This window comes from Sorex fumeus, unplaced genomic scaffold, assembly GCF_029834395.1.
Source record: "Sorex fumeus unplaced genomic scaffold, SorFum_2.1 ptg000033l, whole genome shotgun sequence".
Classification (NCBI taxonomy): Eukaryota; Metazoa; Chordata; class Mammalia; order Eulipotyphla; family Soricidae; genus Sorex; species Sorex fumeus.
In genome coordinates, this window is record NW_026606090.1 from 35,112,397 (window position 1) to 35,133,839 (window position 21,443).

At 44.2% G+C, this 21,443-nt stretch overlaps 2 protein-coding genes across 5 annotated transcripts in view; one reads left to right on the forward strand and one right to left on the reverse strand.

Annotated features, from left to right (window-relative positions):
- Positions 1 to 1,725: 1,725 nt before the first annotated feature.
- LOC130026026 (translation initiation factor IF-2-like) lies at positions 1,726 to 3,211 on the reverse strand. The gene is made up of 2 exons (XM_056116677.1): positions 2,057 to 3,211; positions 1,726 to 1,920 (listed from the first exon to the last, which is right to left on the reverse strand). Exons 1-2 carry the CDS (start codon positions 3,209 to 3,211, stop codon positions 1,726 to 1,728), a joined length of 1,350 nt encoding a protein of 449 aa, XP_055972652.1.
- REV1 (REV1 DNA directed polymerase) overlaps positions 2,070 to 21,443 on the forward strand; it is a 100,218-nt gene continuing 80,844 nt past the window's right edge. For all 4 annotated transcript variants that reach the window (XM_056116727.1, XM_056116725.1, XM_056116726.1 and 1 more), the window contains exon 1: positions 2,070 to 2,227. The gene's annotated coding sequence lies outside the window, so the exon portion shown is untranslated. The remainder of the gene's footprint in view (positions 2,228 to 21,443) is intronic.

Consider the following 21,443-nt stretch of genomic DNA (forward strand, 5'->3'; position numbering starts at 1 on the left):
AAAAAAAAGAAAACTAAAAGTAAATGGAAATTGGGCCAGAAAGATAGTATAAAGATTGAGGCACTTTCCTTGCAGGTAACTAGCACTGATCGGACCCTGGGTCCCACAGGTTGATCCCTGAACATGCTGTTTGGAGTATGCTTTGGGTACAGTTGGGTGTGACACCAAAACAAAAACAAACACAGTGAATAGAATATTTCAAAATTTATATTTTGCTATAAAAGATCCTTTCATTTCCATTTCATTAATGTTTCGTTTCAATTTTATTATAAAGTGAAAGGCTCTTCTGGCTTTGTGGGACAATTTAATACAGAAAATTCCACAATGTGCAGAAATCATACTTCTGCAAATTTGTTCGATTCTTGAATTTGTATACTTATTTATGTACTTCATCTCCTTATTTTATTCTACCTAGAGAGCAACACGTGATTTTTCCTTCTTAAGGAAGATGCTGAATGTCTTGCACCAACGTACAGCTTAATATTTCTATGTTGTTGCTAAGGTCAGTAGCTCAATGTCTTTTTTGCTTAAGAAACTTAAAAAAAAAGATCTTTGACTGAAATAGGAGAGTGGGGATAAAACTCAAAATGGAAAAACAAAAGCTCCTTTAAGTTTAGAGGCTATTTTTTAAAAAGTATTATTTTGAATCTTGATCTTTGCCGTTTGTGGTTAGGGAAATAAGTTTTATTTAGAGAAGTAAGTTTTAAAAATAATAAGGGCTGCTGCTTTTGGTGACAGCTCAGTTGGTCTTGCAATTGGCAACTGGTCGAAATTATTGTTGAAATCACGCCATTTGCATTATGACGTCTCCTGTAGAGCACGTGGCCTGATTTTGCTGAGTTCACGACACGAATATTGAAGTTGAAGTGCATTAACAAAAGTCCGTAACATGGAAAAAAGGGCCGTGGAAGTTCCTTGACCGTTCTCTGAACTAAGGTCCTGCAGACCTGCACACTCGGGCACGTCAGAACGTCAGGACCCACGCAGGCCCGCGCACAGGCCTTGCTCCAGCACCGGGACAGGAGAGGTTTGGGTGCAGGGGGCTGGCCGCAGGAGGCCCGCGCCACAGTGCTCGGAGCCGCTCACGGGGCCCCGGGCCACTAGAGGTCACTGTGGCCCGGCAGCCCGCGGGAGGCCCGCGAGTCCTCCCGCACGGCCCCGGGGGGTTACGAAGAGCTCCCGCAGGGGCAGGACCGCAGCGCTGGCGGCCGCAGCCGCCCGGGCACTGCTCCGCCGGGAGCTCAGCCCGGCCAGGCTGTCACGTGCCCGGCGCCGCGCAAAAAAAAAAAAAAAAAAAAAAAAAAAAAGGCGAGGGCGGGCCGGGCGGCGGCCGCCGCAGAGCCGGGCAGAGCGGGGGCGGGGCCTGGGCTCGCTGGTCTCGTGGGGGGCGGGGCCTGGGTGCTCGACTCTCCAACGGAGGCGGGACCTGGCGCGCTGGTCCCCGTAGGGGGCGGGGCCAGGGCGCTCTGGTCTCCATAGGGGGCGGGGCCAGGGCGCTCTGGTCTCCATAGGGGGCGGGGCCAGGGCGCTCTGGTCTTCATAGAGGGCGGGGCCAGGGCGCTCTGGTCTTCGCAGGGGCGGGCCTGGGTGCGCTGGTCCCCAGAGGGACCGTGGCCTGGGCGCTTCGTCTCCAAAGGCGTCGGGGCCTGGGCAAGCTGGTCCCTGTAGTGGGCGGAGCCTGGGCGCGCTGGTCTCCGAGAGGGTGGGGCCTGGGCGCGCTGCTCTTCACAGGGGGCGGAGCCAGAGAGCCTTGGTGCCCGGAGGGGGCGGGTCTGGCTGGGCTCGCTGGTCCCCGGAGGGGGCGGGGTCTGAGGCGCGGCGGCGGCCGGAGGGGGCGGGGCGCGACGGCCTTGGCGGGGGCGGGGCCCGGGCGCGCGGCGCGGCCCAAGAGGGCGGAGTCTGAGAGCGCGCGGGCCGCCGCTGGGGGGGCGGGGCGGAGCCTGGGCGCTCCGGCTGCCGCAGGAGGAGGCGCGGTGCGGCGGCGCGCGCGCCCGCGGGCGGGGCGGGGCGGGGCGGGGCGGCGGCGCGCGCGCCCGCGTGGGGGCGGGGCGGGGGCTGCGGCGGCGGCGGCGCGGAGCCGGTCCGGGAGCGCGAGGTGAGGCGGCCCGGCGCGGCGCAGCGCCCAGTGCGGGCCCCGGGCGAGCGCGGCGAGGCCCTGCGCGGCGGCGGCAGCGCGAGGCCCCGGAGGCGGCCGTGCCGGGCATGCTGGGCCGCGGCGGCGCGGAAGGTGAGCGGCCGCGGGCGGCGGGTGGGGGCGGGGCGCGGCCGGACGCGGCTCCCCGAGGCCCGAGGCGGCGGCCCGCGGCCCCGGCGCGGCGCGTGACGCGTGACCTCCCGGCCGCTGCGGCGCGGGGCTCCGACCGCCATTCCCCGGCGCCCGCGCGGCGTCCCTCGGCCGGGCCGCCGCCGTCCGCGCGCCGGTGGGGCCGCCCCACCCGCCGCCCGCCCCGAGCCCGGGCGGCCCCGACCCCGCGCCCGCGGCTCCGCCTGTTGCACGCGCCGGGGCGGCCCGGGCCGGCCGCCCCCTTTGTGTCCTTCTCCCCGCGGCTCCGGGCGAGAGTCCCAGAACTCCCATCGCAGTGCTCCCGGTGGCGGAGCCGAGGCAGCCGTGTCCGACCAGCTCCGAGCCGCCGCCGGGACGGCAGTTGCGACGCGGGGCGTCGGGTCTCTGCGCTCCCGCCGCCTCCCGGCCGACCGACCCCAGGACTCGGGGCCGGGGAGAACGCCGCCCTGTCGCCCGCCCTGCGTCTCTCTCGGGCGCCCCGTCCGGGCGCCGGCCCTGACTGACTGACCCCGGCGTCTCGGTGCCCCTGGCCCTGTCGTCGCCGGCCCTGACTGACCCCTGCGTCTGGGGCGCCCCGTCGTTGCCGGCCCTGACTGACCCTGGCGTCTCGGTGCCCCTGGCCCTGTCGTCGCCGGCCCTGACTGACCCCTGCGTCTGGGGCGCCCCGTCGTTGCCGGCCCTGACTGACCCTGGCGTCTCGGTGCCCCTGGCCCTGTCGTCGCCGGCCCTGACTGACTGACTGACCCCGGCGTCTGAGGCGCCCCGTCGCCGCCGGCCCTGACTGACTGGCCCCGCATCTAGGGCACCCCTGTCGCCGGCCCTGACTGACTGACCCCGGCGTCTCGGTGCCCCTGGCCCTGTCGTCGCCGGCCCTGGCTGGCCGCGGGCGGGAGGTCGTGCAGCCGTCTTTGTGGTGGCTGGCGCCATCCCGGAGGCAGCCTCTTCGGAAAGAGGGGAGATTGGAATTCTGATCCTGCTCCTCACTTGCTGTGTGATCTTGAATAATTTAGTCTCTCTAGGTTTGTTTTCCTCCTGTGGAGTGAACACCCTACAGGGTTTCCTCCGTGTTTGGTGGCTGAGGATTAGAGCTGAGGGTTAGGTGAAGTTTGAAACGTTGCGGTGGAAGGCGTGCAGTGAGTTCTTGGTACTGAGTAAGTACTCAGTACTTCTCAGACAGTACCCCTCACCTCAGCATTCCTTTCTGAAGTAATTCAGGTGGGCTTCGGACAAAGCCTGTGAAGAAAGCGAACTGGGAACGGTGATAAGGTCCTTCTTGTCTCTCAGAAAAGGAGCAATTCTTAAAGTAATAGCCTTAGAACTTTGCTCTAGCAGATGTCTTAGAAGCTTATTAAAAAATTGGCCATATTGCGCTAGTAGTCTTCAGAGATTTCCTCAAAACTTCAGAGTTTTGCTATTTTAAATTCAAGTAACTATAGTTATTTAATCCTATGAGATTTAAAAACAAAGACACAAAGTAGGATAAGTGACGTTTTTTATTGCTTCCTTAGCAGTCCATAAAGTATTTTTCCTGTTTGACTGGTTAGAAGACAAAAAAGGTTGAAAATTGCTGTATTAATGAGATTCGAATGTGTCAAACCACAGCATTTAGAAACATTGACTAATGAAAGTGTTAACATGGTATTTAAAAATTCAGGGACATGTGACTGTGGAAGGAGAATTTTAAAAATGTCTTTCGTGGACAGATTATTAGGCTGTGGTCTTCTGAGTACCTATTTCTAAACATTACATGAGTTCTAGTTGAAGTTGTAGTGTTTGCTTAGACTTTGAGAACAGTGCCCTGCTGGTATCCTTTCCCCTGCTCCCTTTGGGAGAGATTCCTACATAACAGTCAGTGATCTTGATATAGTAAAAGTCAAATTGCCATTCTCTTCCTTGAAATCTGCCACAAGCTTCCCTTACCCTTAAAATTGAATCAGAGTTTCTCAGCCTCCTCAGGGGCATGCATAATTTGTCAGCTGCCAGTTCTACCTTAGTTCTAGCAAGTCACTCCTGCCTAGTCAGCTGCAAGGTGATGATGTTTCTTGAACAAATCAAACTGTTTTCCTTAGAGGTCTTATACATGTTATTTGTTGTTTGCCACCCTCCCACGCCCCTCCTCCCCCCCATTTCTCTAAGTGTTCTCTTGTTTTATATCTTGTTTGCTGCTGTTGCTACGTCAGAGAGGCCTACCGGGTCCTTAGTTGAAGCCTCTTTTTCTGTCCTATTATGTTTACGGTATTTTTCTGGTGGCATTGTGAAGATACTTATTGATTTTGCCCTATTGAACTTGGTGGCCCCTGAACACTGAACCATAAGTCCTGTAATACCTGGCCCAGAATGATCCAAGGGTCTGTGGGTAGACCGTAGCTAGAACTGCCATAAATCAGGGTTAAAAAGAAAAAAGTATTTAAATACATTTTATGTGTCTAGACAGATTAAAAAATAAGTCGTTGAAAATGGTGTCCAGTATTTGGTCTTAATGTGTAAGTCAATGTGTAGATCTGTGTAAGTTAATGTATAGATCTGTGGAAGATGTAGGCTGGAGCTATAGCACAGCGGTAGGGCGTTTGCCTTGCGCAGCCAGCCCCCGTCTCGGAGAGCCCGGCAAACTACTGAGTATCTCACTGGCACAGCAAAGCTTTCAATGCCAAACACAGTAACAAGTCTCAAAATGGAGACGTTACTGGCGCCGCTCGAGCAAATCCATGAACAATGGGAGGACAGTTTGTGTTTGTGGAAGATGTTAAGTGTGATTATCTCAACAAATGCCCACCAGAGTGGCTTTTAAGTTATGCTGGAGATAAGATTGTGGTATTGAAAGAACATGTTGGGGACTATAGACAGGAAAATCTTTAAGATCCAACAGAAGTATGAGTTGGTATTTGGAAGGGAGAGTTTTTTTTAATAATCTGTATTGTGTTCTATTTGCCTTTTCATTTTAGGTTTTCCCTCCAAAATTGTATTTGACTTTTAATTAAAGCTTAAAATAATTCAACTTTATGTCTCATTTTCTGCCCTATATTTTTCTTTTTTCTTTAGTTCTTACAGAAATAGGAAAAAAAGAAGGGGCAAAGAATTTAACTCTAATACTAGAATCTATTTCCTATTAATAAAAAATTAACGCATCCTTTTTGGGGGGTTTAGTGCTGGGAATAGAACCCAGGGACAAGGCTTGTACTTTATTGCTGAGCTACTTAATACCAGTTATTTTTATTTAATTCATTTTAGTAAAATTTGTAGGAACGTTTAGGAATAAAATTCAGGCCAATCTGAGCGTTTATTAGTAATAGGATCCTAAACTTTGGTTTTAAAGTTAAAAAAAGATTAAAAAAATAGTCCTGTGTATCATTCCCCCCCCAAAGTTAATAATAATTGCAGGATTATTGTGTGTTTACTGTATGACAGTTTTTTTGCTATAGTTCTATGTACTATTCACAATCACCATATAAGGTAGCAAGGTTATAAAGAAGCAAATTTAGAGATCTTACTTGACCAGATTAAACAGGATTTCAGTCTCTTTCACCCAATTTTATAATCCAAGGTTGTAATCACTTTGCAGTGAAGCACTTAAAATCAAGGTTTGTATTTGGAAAGCCACTGCGATATTTTATAACTCTTAGTGTTGTTTATATATATTTCATTTTTCTTAAATATTGCCACTTTCATTATTGTTTTTGGCAGGTGTGGAGAACTTACTTTTCTTTCAAGAGCATTTGGATATTTATGATACTTGTGGGTCATACAGAACAGGAAGAATGACCTCAAGCTGATGTGTGTCTATCTCATGTTCAGGGGCCAACTGCAGGACTCTGGGCCAGTAGATTCAGAATGTATTACCAGGATGAAACTGTAAGAGTCTTTGGTGAGACACACCTAATGGTACCTAGGGGCTCATTCTGGCTCCATGCTCAGGAATAATCCCTGGTTGTGCTCAGGAGATCAGCCATATGTGGTACCTGGGATTTGAACCGTGGTTGTGGTTGTTGGAGCTGCATGCTAGGCAAGTGCTTTAAAACCTCTTCTACAATCTCTCTAGAAAACTTAAAGGTTCCTAAGGGTATGTTCTTTAATTTTACTAGAGGAAAATGAGACTCAGTCATTACTAAAGGTTTTTGTTATTTTATTCGAAGGCTGTTTTTTCTGCTCTACTACACATAGCCCTTTTCACCCCGGGAAAGACTGGCATATGGTTAGATGTTATGAAGGGTAGAAAACTGAGCCATATAATCCTGTCAATTTCCGATTTAAAGTCTTGAGGTCTTCTTTAAAGTCAAAATAATAGGAAAAGTAATTGTATCTTCTAGTGTAGTAATAAATGATGCTTTTTTTATGTAGTTCTGATAATGTTTCTGATCAAAGGCAAGACTAAAATAAGGTTTTTGTAGGTTTTTTTTTTTTCCTCCCGTTGATCGTCGGTTTGCTCGAGCGGGCCCAGTAACGTCTCCATTGGAGACTTTGTTGTTACTGTGTTTGGCATATCGAATACTCTCGGTAGCTTGCCGGGCTCTCTGATTTGTAGGTTTAGTTAGAATATAATGACTGAATCTCACATTTTCACTGATCTAAATTATCTATAACAGTCTAAAATGAGCTTTTTGGAGAAGCAGTTAGAAAATAACATCTGGATCTTATATTTTCTGACATCTATGTTTAGGATAGCTAAGAATGAACTTAAAGATTATTTTATCATTAAGCTAGTCTTAATTATGTAAGAAATTATGACAGACTCCTTTCTAATGTTTTTCATTAAAGCGCTTGATTTTATCTTAAAATTATTTCTTACTGACTTACTGCCTTTTTAAAGACTTTTAAGGTAAAGACCCTCCCGTTGATAGTCGATTTGCTCGAGCGGGCCCAGTAACGTCTCCATTGGAGACTTTGTTGTTACTGTGTCTGGCATATCGAATACTCTCGGTAGCTTGCCGGGCTCTCCGAGAGGGGCAGAAGAATCGAACTCGGGTCGGCCATGTTGGCTGCGTGCAAGGCAAACGCCCTACCCGCTGTGCTATGGATGTGAGGGCGATCTGGCTGCGACATCTGTCACCCCATTGATCACCAGGGTTGATTTGGCTGATCTGGCTGGCTAGGCGGGTGTCCCCTTCCTCCCTCACCGCTCCATGTGCGTCCCTCCCGAAGCTGTGCGCTCGGTCGAAGAGGACGGCCTTCCCGGATAGAGACGGACCGGTCTTCGGTCGAGGGTATACGAGTAGCTGCGCTCCCCTGCTAGAACCTCCAAACAAGCTCAAGACTTTTAAAATTAAACTAAAAAAAATCTGAGCTTAAAAAATAATTTGTTTCTTTAGCACAGCAGTAGGGCGTTTGCCTTGCACGCAGCCAGCCCGGCCGAGCCGGGTTCGATTCCTCCACCCCTCTCGGTGAGCCCAGCAAGCTACTGAGAGTATTCAGTATGTCAAACACAGTAACAGCAAGTCTCAAAATGGAAACGTTACTGGGCCCGCTCGAGCAAATCGATGAATATATATCTGGAGGAGGGTTTCTAGACAGTGCTCAAGAAACTTGGGGCCCTTTCCCATTGATTCTCAACTAGTTAGATGCACTGTTGCTCAGGCCCTGCAGCTCCGGTTCAGGGGATTACCTGGGCCACCCTGACGGGGTTTTGCGTCTCTAGGGCTACATCCAGTGGTTTTTGCAAGAGAGGGTTTGATGGGGAACTGTACTGTGCTGAGGATCAAATCGGAGTTGAACACATGTTAACATTTGTTATTTTTGAGACCATAACCAGAAAGGTCCTAATTTTTGTAATGCTTTAAAAATTCATTCAGGGGTGGAAGAGATAGGGTGAAGAGGTCAAGTGTTGCAGTATGTTCTTTAGCTGCAGTGTAGTACTGATGCTGACTACCCATACTAAGCAGATATTGCAGATTAAGAGCACAGTTTGCAAAGCTTCCCTAACTTTGGATAATATCTCCAGGCTTCTGGCAACCTATATGTCTGACCAGATGGCTACAAATTAAGGAGTTGATCCACTCAAATTAATAATTTGTTAGAGTAACTCACAGAACTCAGTAAAGTGCTGTACTTGCACAAAGCAGGACCATCCCAATGATGAAGGATCATCAAGCTTCTATGTCCTCAAGCCATCTTTCTGCCATATCTTTGTAAGCTTACCAATCGTGGAAACTCATCCCAAGCCTCATTGTCCAGAGTTTTTATTGTAACTCTCTCCATCCCTCTTGGGATCAAATCTAAGACTTTACATGTAAGATACCTGCTTTGCTAATGAGTGATACCCCTGTTTATATGAGAGTGGCTGAGGGAATCATTGGACATGATGTTGAACTCAGTCTGCAGCCATCTTCTTTCAGGATGGCAGCTTAGTGTGGGTCAAGGGGCTGGAGCGATAGCACAGCGGGTAGGGCATTTGCCTTGCACGCGGCCGACCCGGGTTCAATTCCCAGCATCCCATATGGTCCCCTGAGCACCGCCTGAGCGCAGAGCCAGGAGTGACCCCTGTGCATGGCCGGGTGTGACCCAAAAAGCAAAAAAAAAAAAAAAAAAAAAAAGTGTGGGTCAAAACCCCTACCCTCTACATGTGTATGGCTTCTCTACCATTCTGGAAGTAGGGGTACTGCAGGGGAGTCTCTCGTTAATACAAAAGACAAAAACATTTCTAGGAGTTGTAAAATTTCAAGTGCCTTAAAAACCTCACTCGGAGGAATCAGGGACAAATACCAACTCCAATCAAGTTCTTTATTATTCATTAATTTCCCCAAGTTGGGACAGTTGAATCAACATTTCTAAGATATACTCAAGGTACAGTCTCAGAATATTGCCCTAAACATTCTGTTTTAAAAGACTTTACTTTTTTTCTAAGCTCCCCCTGCCTATCCTTCTGTTTTCTAAACTTAGAGTCCCCTGTTCACGATTTCTCATCTTTTTTTCCTCTGCATGAGACTTATTGCTATTCTGTGTGCATTTATTATATTTATCAAACCCAGACTTTAGTTTCAAACTCAGACTTTAAGATTGTAGTTTTAGGCAGTTGTTTTTTTTGAGGGTCAGGATTTGGTTGCTGCTCGGGCTTATTCCTGACTCTGTGCTCAGAGATTGCTCCTGATGGTGCTCAGGGGACCATGTGGGATGCCAGGGATTGAACTTCAGCTGAATGCAAGGCAACACCCTAACCACTGTACTATCACTCTGGTCTTGGCAAGTCTTTTTTCTCAAGAGAATAACTTTGGTTTGTTATTTGTACTTATTTTGAAAACTGCAAATTTTAGTGGCTTAAGTGGATGTGAAGTAAACTACTAGATCATACCTGGAATTAGTTGGAAAGGAGGGAGAGATAAGATAAGAGGGTTGTTTTCTTTTGTTGTGTTTTGGGGCTATACCTGGCAGTATTTAGGGATTACTCTTGACTCTGCTCAGGAACTACTCCTGGTGTTGCTCAGGGATTGAACCTTGGTCAGCCGTGTACAAGGCAATTGCCCTGCCCACTGTATTCTCTCTCTCTCTCTCTCTTTCTCTCTCTCTCTCTTTCTATCTGGCCCCAAGAGAGGGTTTTTTCTTTTAATTTTAATTTTTTATTTTAGTGAATCATCATGAGATACATTTACAGACTTACAGACTATCATGATTGCATTTCAGTCAATATTCAAGTACCCATCCATCCCCCAGTGTTCCTAGTATCCCTCCCCCCATCCCTACCCCTTCCCACCCTAGAGAGGGTTTTTTCATCTGTAATCAAAGCCTTTGATTGAAGAGATGACATTTATTCTTGCCATGTAGGCCTTTCTACATAGTGCACATTGTGATGACATTCTAATTAGTAAACTCTCTCAGAACTCTTTCCCCCCCTGCCCTCCAGATCCTACTTTATTGTATAGCTGGGAGCTTCTCTTGTATACCTGGGAGCTTCTCTTGTACAATAGTCCCCTTTATACATTGTATATTTTGTGTTTTCAGTTGCCCATAGTTAATGGGCTGTAGATCTATGTACAATATATAAGAAAGAAAATAAGTTCACATAATCTAAATTTTATTGTTAATAAATGTTGTGCTATTTTACCACTCGTGGGGGCAGGTGGAGTGTTAGGTTGGCCTGTGACTTCTGGCTCTTTGCTCAGGAAGTCCTTTCTGATGCTGGGGAGTGAACCAGGCTTGGCTGCATGCAAGGCAAATACCTTAACCCCTGTACTGTCACTATGGCCCGTTACCATTCTTAATCCTTGTTGACTAATTGCCTCACTCCCAACAAAAGCAGTCAGTTATTTCAATTATGTTGGGGTGATAACTCAAGTGGTAGAGTACATGTAAAGTCCAGAGTTCAATTCTTGGTACTGTATATTCCTTCCCACATTGGCCTCCATACTGCTGGTGGGTATCTATCGACCTGGTGGGTATCAAACTGTCAGGTCTGCCCAAGGACATTTCTCTTTTAACTCTTTCTTTAAAAATTCTGGTCAATTCTATGCTAGATTTGAAGTCCACTTGTCTAATACCAGGAAGTAACTTACCCCTTTTCTCTCTTATCTGTCAGTGGAAAGATGTACAGAGGGGAGCTTATTGAGGTAGTAAAAAAGGACACTTTTGAGAACCAGAGAGATTTTTAAAATATTTCTAAAATCTTGTATCTTTTCAAGGTTTTAAGTCTCAGGGATGATCTCTCAGGTCTCACTTCATTTGGCACTCCTTTGAGTAAAGTATTATAGACAACAAATGCAGTTAACAATAGACTTAGAAAGGCAAAATGAAACAATTTGTTACATCTCCAGGAGATGAAAATAACTGAAATCCTGTTGCCAGACTTGAATGATATTAAGCAATTTAAAGTGTTTGGGAACTGTGAACAGGCTTCCCTTGACAGACTTGGAACAGGTGGGACAAATAGGGTAGGCTCTTCATATGGCCTTTTTAATACATTTCCATGAGTATGTACAGTTATTTGTAGACTTTGTTATTAAATCCAGTGCTTGCCTCTTGTCATACTACTGACTACAGTTACTGAATAGACAATAATTTTTGTTTTTGTTTCAGGGCCAGTTGTTGGGCCTATGATGAGTTCTTTGAGCGTGACAGAGCTTTAGTTATTAATTCCTTTAAGAGCAACTTTTCCCCATGGTTTCCTTTGGTTGCAGAGTCAACTTGGGTCTGAATGTGACTCAGTGGCAGCATGCCTGCCTTACATGTGTGATGCCCTGGGTTCAGGCTTATTTGAATTGTGTAACAAAATACGACCCTAGTGATAATAACTACTAAGATTAATGCCCAATGTGTAAAGTTGTTTCTACAAACTCATTTAAGAGATTGGAAACCCTTGTTCCTGGTAACCCTGTAACTGGCATATAAAAGGAGTGAAAAAAAAAATCTGACTTGAATACTGCCTATGTTTAAAACTCTTGTTTCTCGAATCTCTTTTCTGATGACCAGAATTTCTACAGTGATGGCAAAAGTAGGGTTTTGTGTCGTTTAGGGATCTTTAGTTGAAGAAGAATCTTTGCAGTCTTATCTTTTAGGTTGCTTGTCTAAAATGTGAAAGAGTCTATTTGTTACAAGTATTACTAAATCTAAAGTAAGCAGGGTTTCCTGTTCTGCCTGATTTCTTTTAATTGAAAAGGCCTTGTTCATTACCAAACATAGAATTGAGTACTACTTTTGTTAATATATTACCAAAGGATAAACCTGAATTTAAAAAAAATTAAAACCAACTATAGTAATCAAGAACAGGCGTATCATGCTTTTGTGTATAAGACTGTATTTTTCTCCAATCAGTAGACCTTAGTAGAGCCTTGAGAGTAGTTAGATGAAGCTTTTCTTTTGTTTTCTTAGATTCTTGCCAAAAGATAAGAGACTGTTTCCAGTGTTGGAGAGATACTGAGTGGGGTAAGGCACTTTTCTTGCATCCCACCAACCCTAGTTTGAATCTCAGCACCACATACAAGCTTTAGGCACTGCCAGGGGACACTTTTGAGAACCAGGAATAGCTTCCCTGACCTCTACCAGATGTGGCTCTAAAGCAAAAGAGTCTTTCCAGAATGATCAGGCTGAGGGCCAAAGCAGCACAATTCCATGACTAGCCCTTTTTAAAGCCAGTGGGGATTAGTGCAACCCCATTGCACTGAAAAAGAGCTATTATAAGTGACACAATCCCAAATTGGAGAATCTGTTCCTCATGGATCATATCATCCATCAAGACAAACACTGTTGCAGATAAATAACATTAAAAAAAAATACATGCCCAGTGCTACAGGTCCACCAAGCTATCGCAAACACTACATAAGTTACTATTTGCAATGACATGATACTGTATATTGAAAATTCTAAAGACTCTGGGGTTGGAGAAGTAGCACAGCGGGTAGGGCGGTTGCCTTGCACGCAGCTGACCCAGGTTCGATTCCCAGTATCCCATATGGTCCCCAGAGCACCGCCAGGAGTAACTTCTGAGTGCAGAGCCAGGAGTAACCCCTGTGCATTGCCAGGTGTGACCCGGAAAGCACATAAATAAATAAATTTTAAAAAAATTAAAAAAAAAGAAAATTCTAAAGACTCCATCAAAAATCCCCAAGAAATAAAAAAAACTAGTACAGTAAGATAGCAGATTACAAAATTAATACACAAAAGTGTATGCTATTCCTGAATACAAATAATGAATTAGAAGAAAAGAAATGAAAAAGACTATCTTCAAAATAGTGCCCCAAAATGTCAAATACCTAAGAATCAACAAGGTGAAAGACTTGTTCATCACTATGAAAACTGTAAATCACTGCTGAAAAGGACACCCAGAAAAGAACATGCTCTTTTCATGTATTGGAAGAATCAACTTTGTTAAAATGATAATCCTGGGGCCAGAGTGATAACACAGTGGTTGAGGCACTTGCCTTACGTGTGGCCTACCCAAGTGGCCTACCTAGGTTCAATTCCTGGCACCTCATTTGATTCCCCCAGCCCAGCCAGGAGTGATCACTGAGGGAAAGCTATGAATAAACCCTGAATACTGTTAGGTGTAGCCTGAAAAGAAAAAATAAAATTACCATTCTACTCGGCATATTATTATACAGATATAGTGCAATATCTATTAAACTTCAACGACTTTTTTTTAAAGATATGGAACGAACTCTACTAAAGTTTCTATGGAACCAGAAAGCTCCTCAAATAGCCAAAGCAAGCCTAAGAAGAAAAAGATGAAGGAATTGCATTTCCCAACTTTGAACTATACTGCAAAGCTATAATCAAAACTGTATGGCATTAGTGTAAATATAGACCTTCAGGCTCATGGAACATAATTGAGAGTTCTGAATTTAATTTCCAGATGTATGGGCAGCAGCTATCCTATGACAAAGAAGCTAGTATATGAAGTGGAGAAAAGAAAATTTCTTCAGAAAATGGTGTAGGGGAAAACAAATGCAAAAAAATTAAATTAGAACCACACCTCACACCATTCACAAAAGTAAACTCAAATTGAATTAAAGATCTTAAGATTAGATCAGAACCCATAAAATTCATTAAAAGAAAACCATGGTAAAACATTCCAGGAAACTGAAGACCTTGGAGTTGTCAGTGAGACAACCACAGAGACAAAGACAACACCAAAAAAATAAGCAAATAGGACCACATCAAATTAAAAGACTGCATAGCAAAAGAAACTCTAGCTATAGTAATAAGACATTCTATTTACTGTGAGAAAATATTTGCACACAATTCATCAGATTAAAGGGTTGATAATCCAGTATCTATAGAGCACTCACACAATTAAGCAACAACAAAAAATCCAGCCATTGGGCTGGAACGAAAATACAGCAGGGTAGGGCATTTGCTTCCACACAGTCAACCCAGCTTCGATTCCTGGCAACCCATATGGTCTCTTAAGCACCACTGGGTGTGGTCACAAAACAAAATCCAACAATCCAAAAATGGGGCTTCATGAAAGGCGAGCACCCCACCCACTGTACTATCCTGGCCCCTATGGTGTAGATTTTAATACATACTGCTTATATCCCATTAGTTAATGATTTTATTTTATTGTTTTAAACCATATTTTATATTGGCAATGGTATTTAAAATGCTGTTAATCATACTTTTCAAAAATACATCATTCCAGAGAGCCCACTTTCCACACCAACTACTGCCCCTATATAAACTGTTAGATAGAATATTCAGCTCTGACCGTTTGTTGTTCCCTTGCTATATTTCTTTTTCTCTCATATGGAAGAGGTCTCTCTTTTTATTTTATTTCTTTTAAAGAATCTTAGCAAGATACAAAGTTGCAAAGTTGTCCATGATTGGGTTTCAGTCATAATGTTCCAGCACCTGTCCCTTCACTTTAATGTGCATTTCCCACTACCAGTGTCCCCAATTTCCCTCCTGCCTCCCTCCTTCCCATGTCCTCCTATCTGCCTCTATGCCTCTGGCAGGCACTCTTCCTCCTCCTCCCCCACCTTTTGAGCATTATGGTTTGCAATACAGATACTGTAAGTTTATCATTTATATTCCTTTACCTATTTTCAACACTCAATTCTTGTCCAAAGTGAAGATCCGTTGTTTTTTTTTTTTAAGTTGTGAAAGTGGTGACACTTACAGATAAATAGAAGATAAATAGAGCTGATCTGAAGTTCCACAAAATCGTAAATGAACATTTTATTACAGTTACATCTGAGTGATCACGGTCTTCCCGTTGTTCATCGATTTGCTCGAGCGGGCCCAGTAACATCTCCATCGTGAGACTTGTTGTTACTGTGTTTTGGCATATTGAATACATCACGGGTAGCTTGCCAGGCTCTGCCGTGTGGCAAGATACTCTCTGTAGCTTGCCGGTAGCTTGCTGGGCTCTCCGAGAGGGGCGGAGGAATCGAACTCGGGTCGGCCATATTGGCTGCATGCCCCACCGCTGTGCTATTGCTCCAGCCAGTTACATAAATTTGAAAAAATAATACAATTCTGTGTAAATGTAAAAAATTTACATGAAGTAGAGAAGCCTTACAAATGTAAAGTTAGAGTGAAGAGAATTAATAGGGGAAAGTCTAAATAGACCTTTGAATATAAAAGTGTGTTTTATCCACAGAAAGGGAATCTTGGCTTTTTATGTTAGAAAATATAGTAGCTGCTGAAGTGTCTACAATATGAAAAAGGTTGTAATAAAAACCTTTATGGACGTAAAAATTTAATTATTGACCAAATGGGATGCTGGGAATTGAACCTGGGTAGGCCACGTGCAAGGCAAACACCCTACCGTTGTACTATCACTCCAGCCCCAATGCTTACCTTTTAAAGAACAGTCTAATGCTTCACGAAAGACTGCTTTCAAGGTTTATTACTTCCTTAAGCTGTGGCCTAACTCTGAAGTTGGTTTGTGTATTCTTGGTGACATGTTTATTTTATTTTTCTGTTTCTGTTTTGATTTTGGTACTGTATCCCATCATTTTCTTCTGGCTTGGAGAGTGTCATTTGATAGATCTGCTGTGAATCACATAGTTCCTTTGTATGTAAGTTTCATTTTTTATTTTACTGATATTCTGTTTATCTTTAGTTTTTGTCATTCTGAGTTTGCTGTCTCTTACAGTTTTTCTATTTGAGTTTATTTTCACTGGACTCTTTGGGCCTCTTGTGTTTGCCTGCATTTATCAACTGTGGAGGAATTCTTGTCTGCCTATTTTTTAAACTGTTGGTTCTTTATTGTATTTGCCTTCCTGTTCTTTGGGGAGTCTGGTGATTCTTACATTGTTTCTTTTGAATTCATCCTGTAGTTCTCTGATACGCTGTTCATTTCTTTTCAGATGTTTTCCCTCCTTGTGTTGTTTCCTAGAGATTTCCTTCAGCTCATCTTGGAGCCCCTTGATCTTTTCCTCAGCTGCTGTTAATCTGTTGCTCAGAACTTATATTGAGGGTTTTTTTTTTTAAATTTCCTGCCATACGCTTAATTTCTGCTTGTAGTTTTCTTGTTTCTTCTCTTATAATTTCTTGTGCTTTGCTGACTACCTGTGCTGTCTCTGTGTTGTCTTGAGTTTATAAAACATCCTCACCATGGTATCACCAAAGTCATTGTCTGAGGATTTACTGGCTTGTTGATAATGATTGACCTTGGTTGTCTCTTATGCATCTTCCCCAGTGGTTTTGCTGTGCTGAGGGTGAATCTTTGTATTTAGTCCCCTTGGGACTCTGAGGAATTAGGCTGGAGTTGCTCTTTTCCTTTCCTGCCTGCCTTAACCAAGTAATAGGAAGTATAACTCTGAGCAGTGTGAAATTTAATGAGCAGTCACACAGTTACATGGCCTTAGGAGGTGTGGAGGCTGGAGATTAATCTCAACCAGAAGGCTTTAAAGGCATCTAGGAAATAGATTCTATGGCAACCCTGGTCTCTACTGGAGGAGATGGGACAGATGTTGTGTTACTTAAAGGAAACACTGGAGATGAATATGCCATTCCTGAGTCTGAACTTTTGAAAGCTGTTCTGATCATGGCTAAAGTTTACTGTTACAGTAAAAGGATACCAGTATGAGTGATGTTTCCAGTCAGGAAAATTGTGGAAACTGTAAAAGGGATGCAGAAGTTTTTTTTTTTCTCTTCCAGTTTTCCCATATATGGTTGACTTCACACATGCTTGATCTTTAATGTCCAGGCCTTTTGGAGGTTGGTCAAGTCTACCTCTAAGCCTTCCTCTTTAAACTTGAATTTGGCACCTGATATCTTTTACTGATTTTAGAAATGTTTCAGTTGTTTCAAGACTATTAAGTTTCTTCTCCCCTCCCCCAAATTTATTTAAGCTAGATTTCCAATCTCTTGGTATCCTCTGTGTCTTTTCCCTTCCTTTTATATTCTTCATCTTTTTGTGCTAGTTTCTTCACATTTATTTTCAGTTTTTTTTTGTTTTCTCATTTCTATTGATATTTTTTCAGGGTTTATCATTTTTTTTAAATTTATTGAATCACTATGAGGTACACAATTACAAAATTGTTCATGATTGAGTTTCAGTCATACAGTGTTTTTACACCCATCCCTTCACCAGTGTACATTTCTTGTCCCCAGAGTCCCCATTTTTCTCAGTCCCCCCTCCCGCTCTGCTTGCTTTGGTAGCAGACACTTTTCTCTCTTTTCCTTTTGGGCACTGTGGTTTAGAGTACTTTAGGGTATCATATATATCACTTTACCTTCTTTCACTCTCAGTTCTTGTCCAGTGTGCTGAATTTTGACCCAGTAATTTTTCATTGTTTGTTAGGCTTTCTATGCCTGGAGAAGTGTTTTTTTTTTTTTTTTTTTTTTTTTTTTTTGCTTTTTGGTTCACACCTGGCAATACACAGGGTTACTCCTGGCTCATGCACTCAGGAATTACTCCTGGCGGTGCTCGGGGGAACATATGGGATGCTGGGAATCGAAGCCAAGTAGGCCGCGTGCAAGGCAAACACCCTACCTGCTATGCTATTGCTCCAGCTCCCGAAAAAGTTTTTTTTTTTTAAAAAAACCAATATTGTATAATTGAAACCCAAGCACAAAAATTTGTAAGTCAACAACTGTACCTCATGATGTCTCGCTAATAAAAATTAAAAAAAAAAATCTGAATGACTCAGTGGCACATGAAAAAATGTTCTTCATCACTAATCATCAGGGAGATGCAGATCAAAACAACAATGAAAAAAAAAACAATGTTTAGTTTTTCTCTTCCTCAGTAGGATTTATCTAAATTATCTGAGGCGCCTTTGCGGGGAGACAGCCCTGCCCCTCCCCGCCTCCCCAGCGCCCCAGGGAGGCCGGGACCAGGGTCCGGGCACAGCGGCCATGCAGGAGTACACTTGTTGACCACTGCTTGGCCGTGGGGCTCTGAGGGACCAGCGTCAGCCTGTGTGGACATGCTCGAAGCCCCCTAGGTGCTGTGTAGCTGCATCTGTTTCCCCACCAGGGGAGACTTGGGTGGGGCTGCCCCCCCCTCCCCGGTCTTGTCTGTCTGTCGTCCACCTGACCCCCCCCCCCCCCCCCCAGCCTCCCAGAAAGCCACTGTGCGCCTGGGTTGGACTTCTGTATCTGCATCTCAATTTGGATTCAGTGTTCCTGACTTAGGGCTGGAGTGATAGCACACCAGGTAGGGCGTTTGCCTTGCACGCAGCCAACGTGGCCGACCCGAGTTCGATTCTTCCTCCCCTCTCGGAGAGCCCGGCAGACTACCGAGAGTATCTCGCCCGCACGGCAGAGCCTGGCAAGCTCCCCGTGACATATTCGATATGCCAGACACAGTAACAACAAAGTCTCCAATGGAGACGTTACTGGGCCTGCTCAAGCAAATCGATGAACAACGGGAGGATCGTGATCATGATCTACTTTTTTATTTGTTACATGGTTTCCAAAAGTAGTATTTGTGTGTGTGTATATATGTGTGTGTATATATATATACCATGTTTCTCATTTTCCTTTCTCTTTTTTTGTTTATCCTCAAATAATTGCTATATGCATAATATGGATCGAAATAGGTAAATTAGCCCTTTCCATTCCTTATTTCTACTAATTTTCAAGCGTTATCACTTTGGAATGAGGAAGAATTTTTAATGCCTATGTTGTTTTTTTCTTGAGGCTTGAGGGTTCAGGGAGAGGAAGTGGGATCTCACAGGATTGCTCAGGGGGCCCAGGATTTAGTCCTACCTAAACTGCCCAGTGATGCTGTTTTGACAGTTAAGTACTGGGCCTGGTTATGCAGAGCTGCTCAGGCCCAGCTGTGCTGGGTGCCACTGGGGCCACACCTGGTAACTGAGCTCAGGGCCTCCCTGTACAAGGCATGCCCTCCAGCTCTTTGAATGTTCTGCATGGCTCTGTGGATTTATATAGCTTCATACTTGTCTACCCTACTGAAGCTTGATAAAGATTTTTATACTGATATTATACAGTAGGTACCCAGTATCTGAAGTTATTTTATTTCTTTCATGTACCTTCATTTAGCAGATTATTCATTGTATTTCATTTTTGTGTGCGTCCATGGTGTATAGTGGCCAGGACTCGCAAACTATTTGTAAGAGATGAATATAGAATTTATATGAAGCCAAAACTATGTACTAATACATTTCCCAGACTCCTTCCTTTGAGACGAGGGAAGAAATCCCAAGGTCCTAAACAAAATGAGATTCTTGAAAACAGGAGAAATAAATTTAACACAGCAGACTATGACAGTCCTGGGACTTGCAATGATCATGTTGAGTAAAGAGAGGCTTCCTTCCCTGCCTCTCATCTGTGCCTCTGCACCTAATCACTTTGCTCTATGCTGTTTCATTTTCTCGGTCCCCTGTATCTCTGTTGGATTTAACTCTTAAACAGTCTCTGCGTGTCTTTTGGACACTTTAGAGTTAACAGCAAAAATAAATATTTTCCAATACATAATATTTTTATATTATGTATTACGTATTTTTATATTATATATTATATATATTTTCCATTATTTCCAATCATTTCCAATAGGAAATATTGCATATCTGATACGTGCTAATTGTAAATTTGTAGGGTTATTTTTTCTGTTCTTGATATCAAACCCGGGGCTTCATACATGTAATACTTGATCACTTTTGCTGAGCTACAGACATCCCTGATCCCTAACAGTGAAAATTTTATTTAGTACAGATTCTTACAGGCCATGTCAAAGCTGATTTGACTTGAGTGATGTGTAAGACTAATGTAGTAATACATTATAAATGTTTAATATTAACATAGAATTAAAAATTCAAATGCATGTTAATTTTTTAAAAGAATTGTGTGGTCAAGTTAAAATATCTGGAGCCATTTGAATTAGAAGAATCTGACTTCATTTAGTAATGGAGTGGGGAACCTTCTTTTTGCCCAAGGCTATTTGTTTTGTTTTAATATCATTCCAAGTCATACAGTGCAGGTAGAATGGCCATGGGCAGCCCGCAAGAGACTTGTATCTGTCCCTTCTTCTACTGAAGCAAGACCACAGAATTTTGAGTCTGATTTAGCTCCTACTTTGATGTATGTATCGTTTACCTTGCTACTTACTAAACCAGCTGTCATGTTGGTGATTCTTTGTTGTGGTGCTTTTATACTATAGTTGGTCAAGTGTTACCTTAAGGAGAATTTGAGATTTACTAGTTTATTATCCGTGATACTATATCTGCCTTGTGTCCCCTGATGTTTTGATTGACTTACTTTAGGAATTACACTGGACCGATTTCAGAACATTCTTAAGCGTCCAGTATGTTATAGTAAGGCAGTTTTTTTTTAATGTAGGAGTATTGCTATTTATTCAGTGATTGATTAGGCTGATTGAATGGGCATGAACTCCACCTTACTTTTTTTTTCCTTTTTATAAATTTATTTATTGAATCTTGTATGGAGGCTGGAGTGATAGCACAGTGGGTAGGGTGTTTGCCTTGTAAGTGGCCAACATGGCCACCCAAATTCGATTCCTCCACCCCTCTCGGAGAGCCTGGCAAGCTACCGAGAGCATGGCAGACTTGGCAAGCTACCCGCGATGTATTCGATATGCCAAATACAGTAACAACAAGTCTCACAATGGAGATGTTACTGGACCTGCTCTAGCAAATTGATGAACAACAGGAGGACAGTGCTACAGAGTCTTATTGAATCACCGTGACAGCAGTTACAAAGCTTTCGGGTTTAAGTCTTCTTCATACAATGTGAAACACCCGTCCCTTCACCAGTGCCCATCCTCCACCACCAAAACCCCAATATACCCCTCATCCCACACCCTCCCCCTACCTGTAGGGCAGATGATTTCCACATTATTCTCTCTCTACTTTGATCACATTCAATATTTTGACACCAGGTCCACCATTATTATTTGGGATTTTACCCCAACATTCAGATCTCCCGAAAAGGCAACCATAGAGAATTTGCTTTCTATTGCTGATTATGAATAACATATGATGTCAAGCCACCACCATAGTGGCTGCTTGATTTTGGAATTTTGAAACTTCAACAGTTAAATCTGCCAAAACCTGCTGGGTTTCGAGATTTGTTCTTGAGTCTCTGGGATCATGGCCATTAAGCAGCTTGATCAGAAGCCAGAGAGGCCGTTTGTGGGCGGTGACTTGGGACCTCATTGGGGCGGGAAGAAAAGGGCCGGCTCCACCCCCATCCTGTGAGCCCCTCCCCCCAGGGTCTCATCACAGTGAGCCCAAACCTGACTGTCCTAAGGCCTCTGGAGGATGGCGGCCATTGAGCTGCCAGGGGGACCAGGCCAAGGCACAAACCT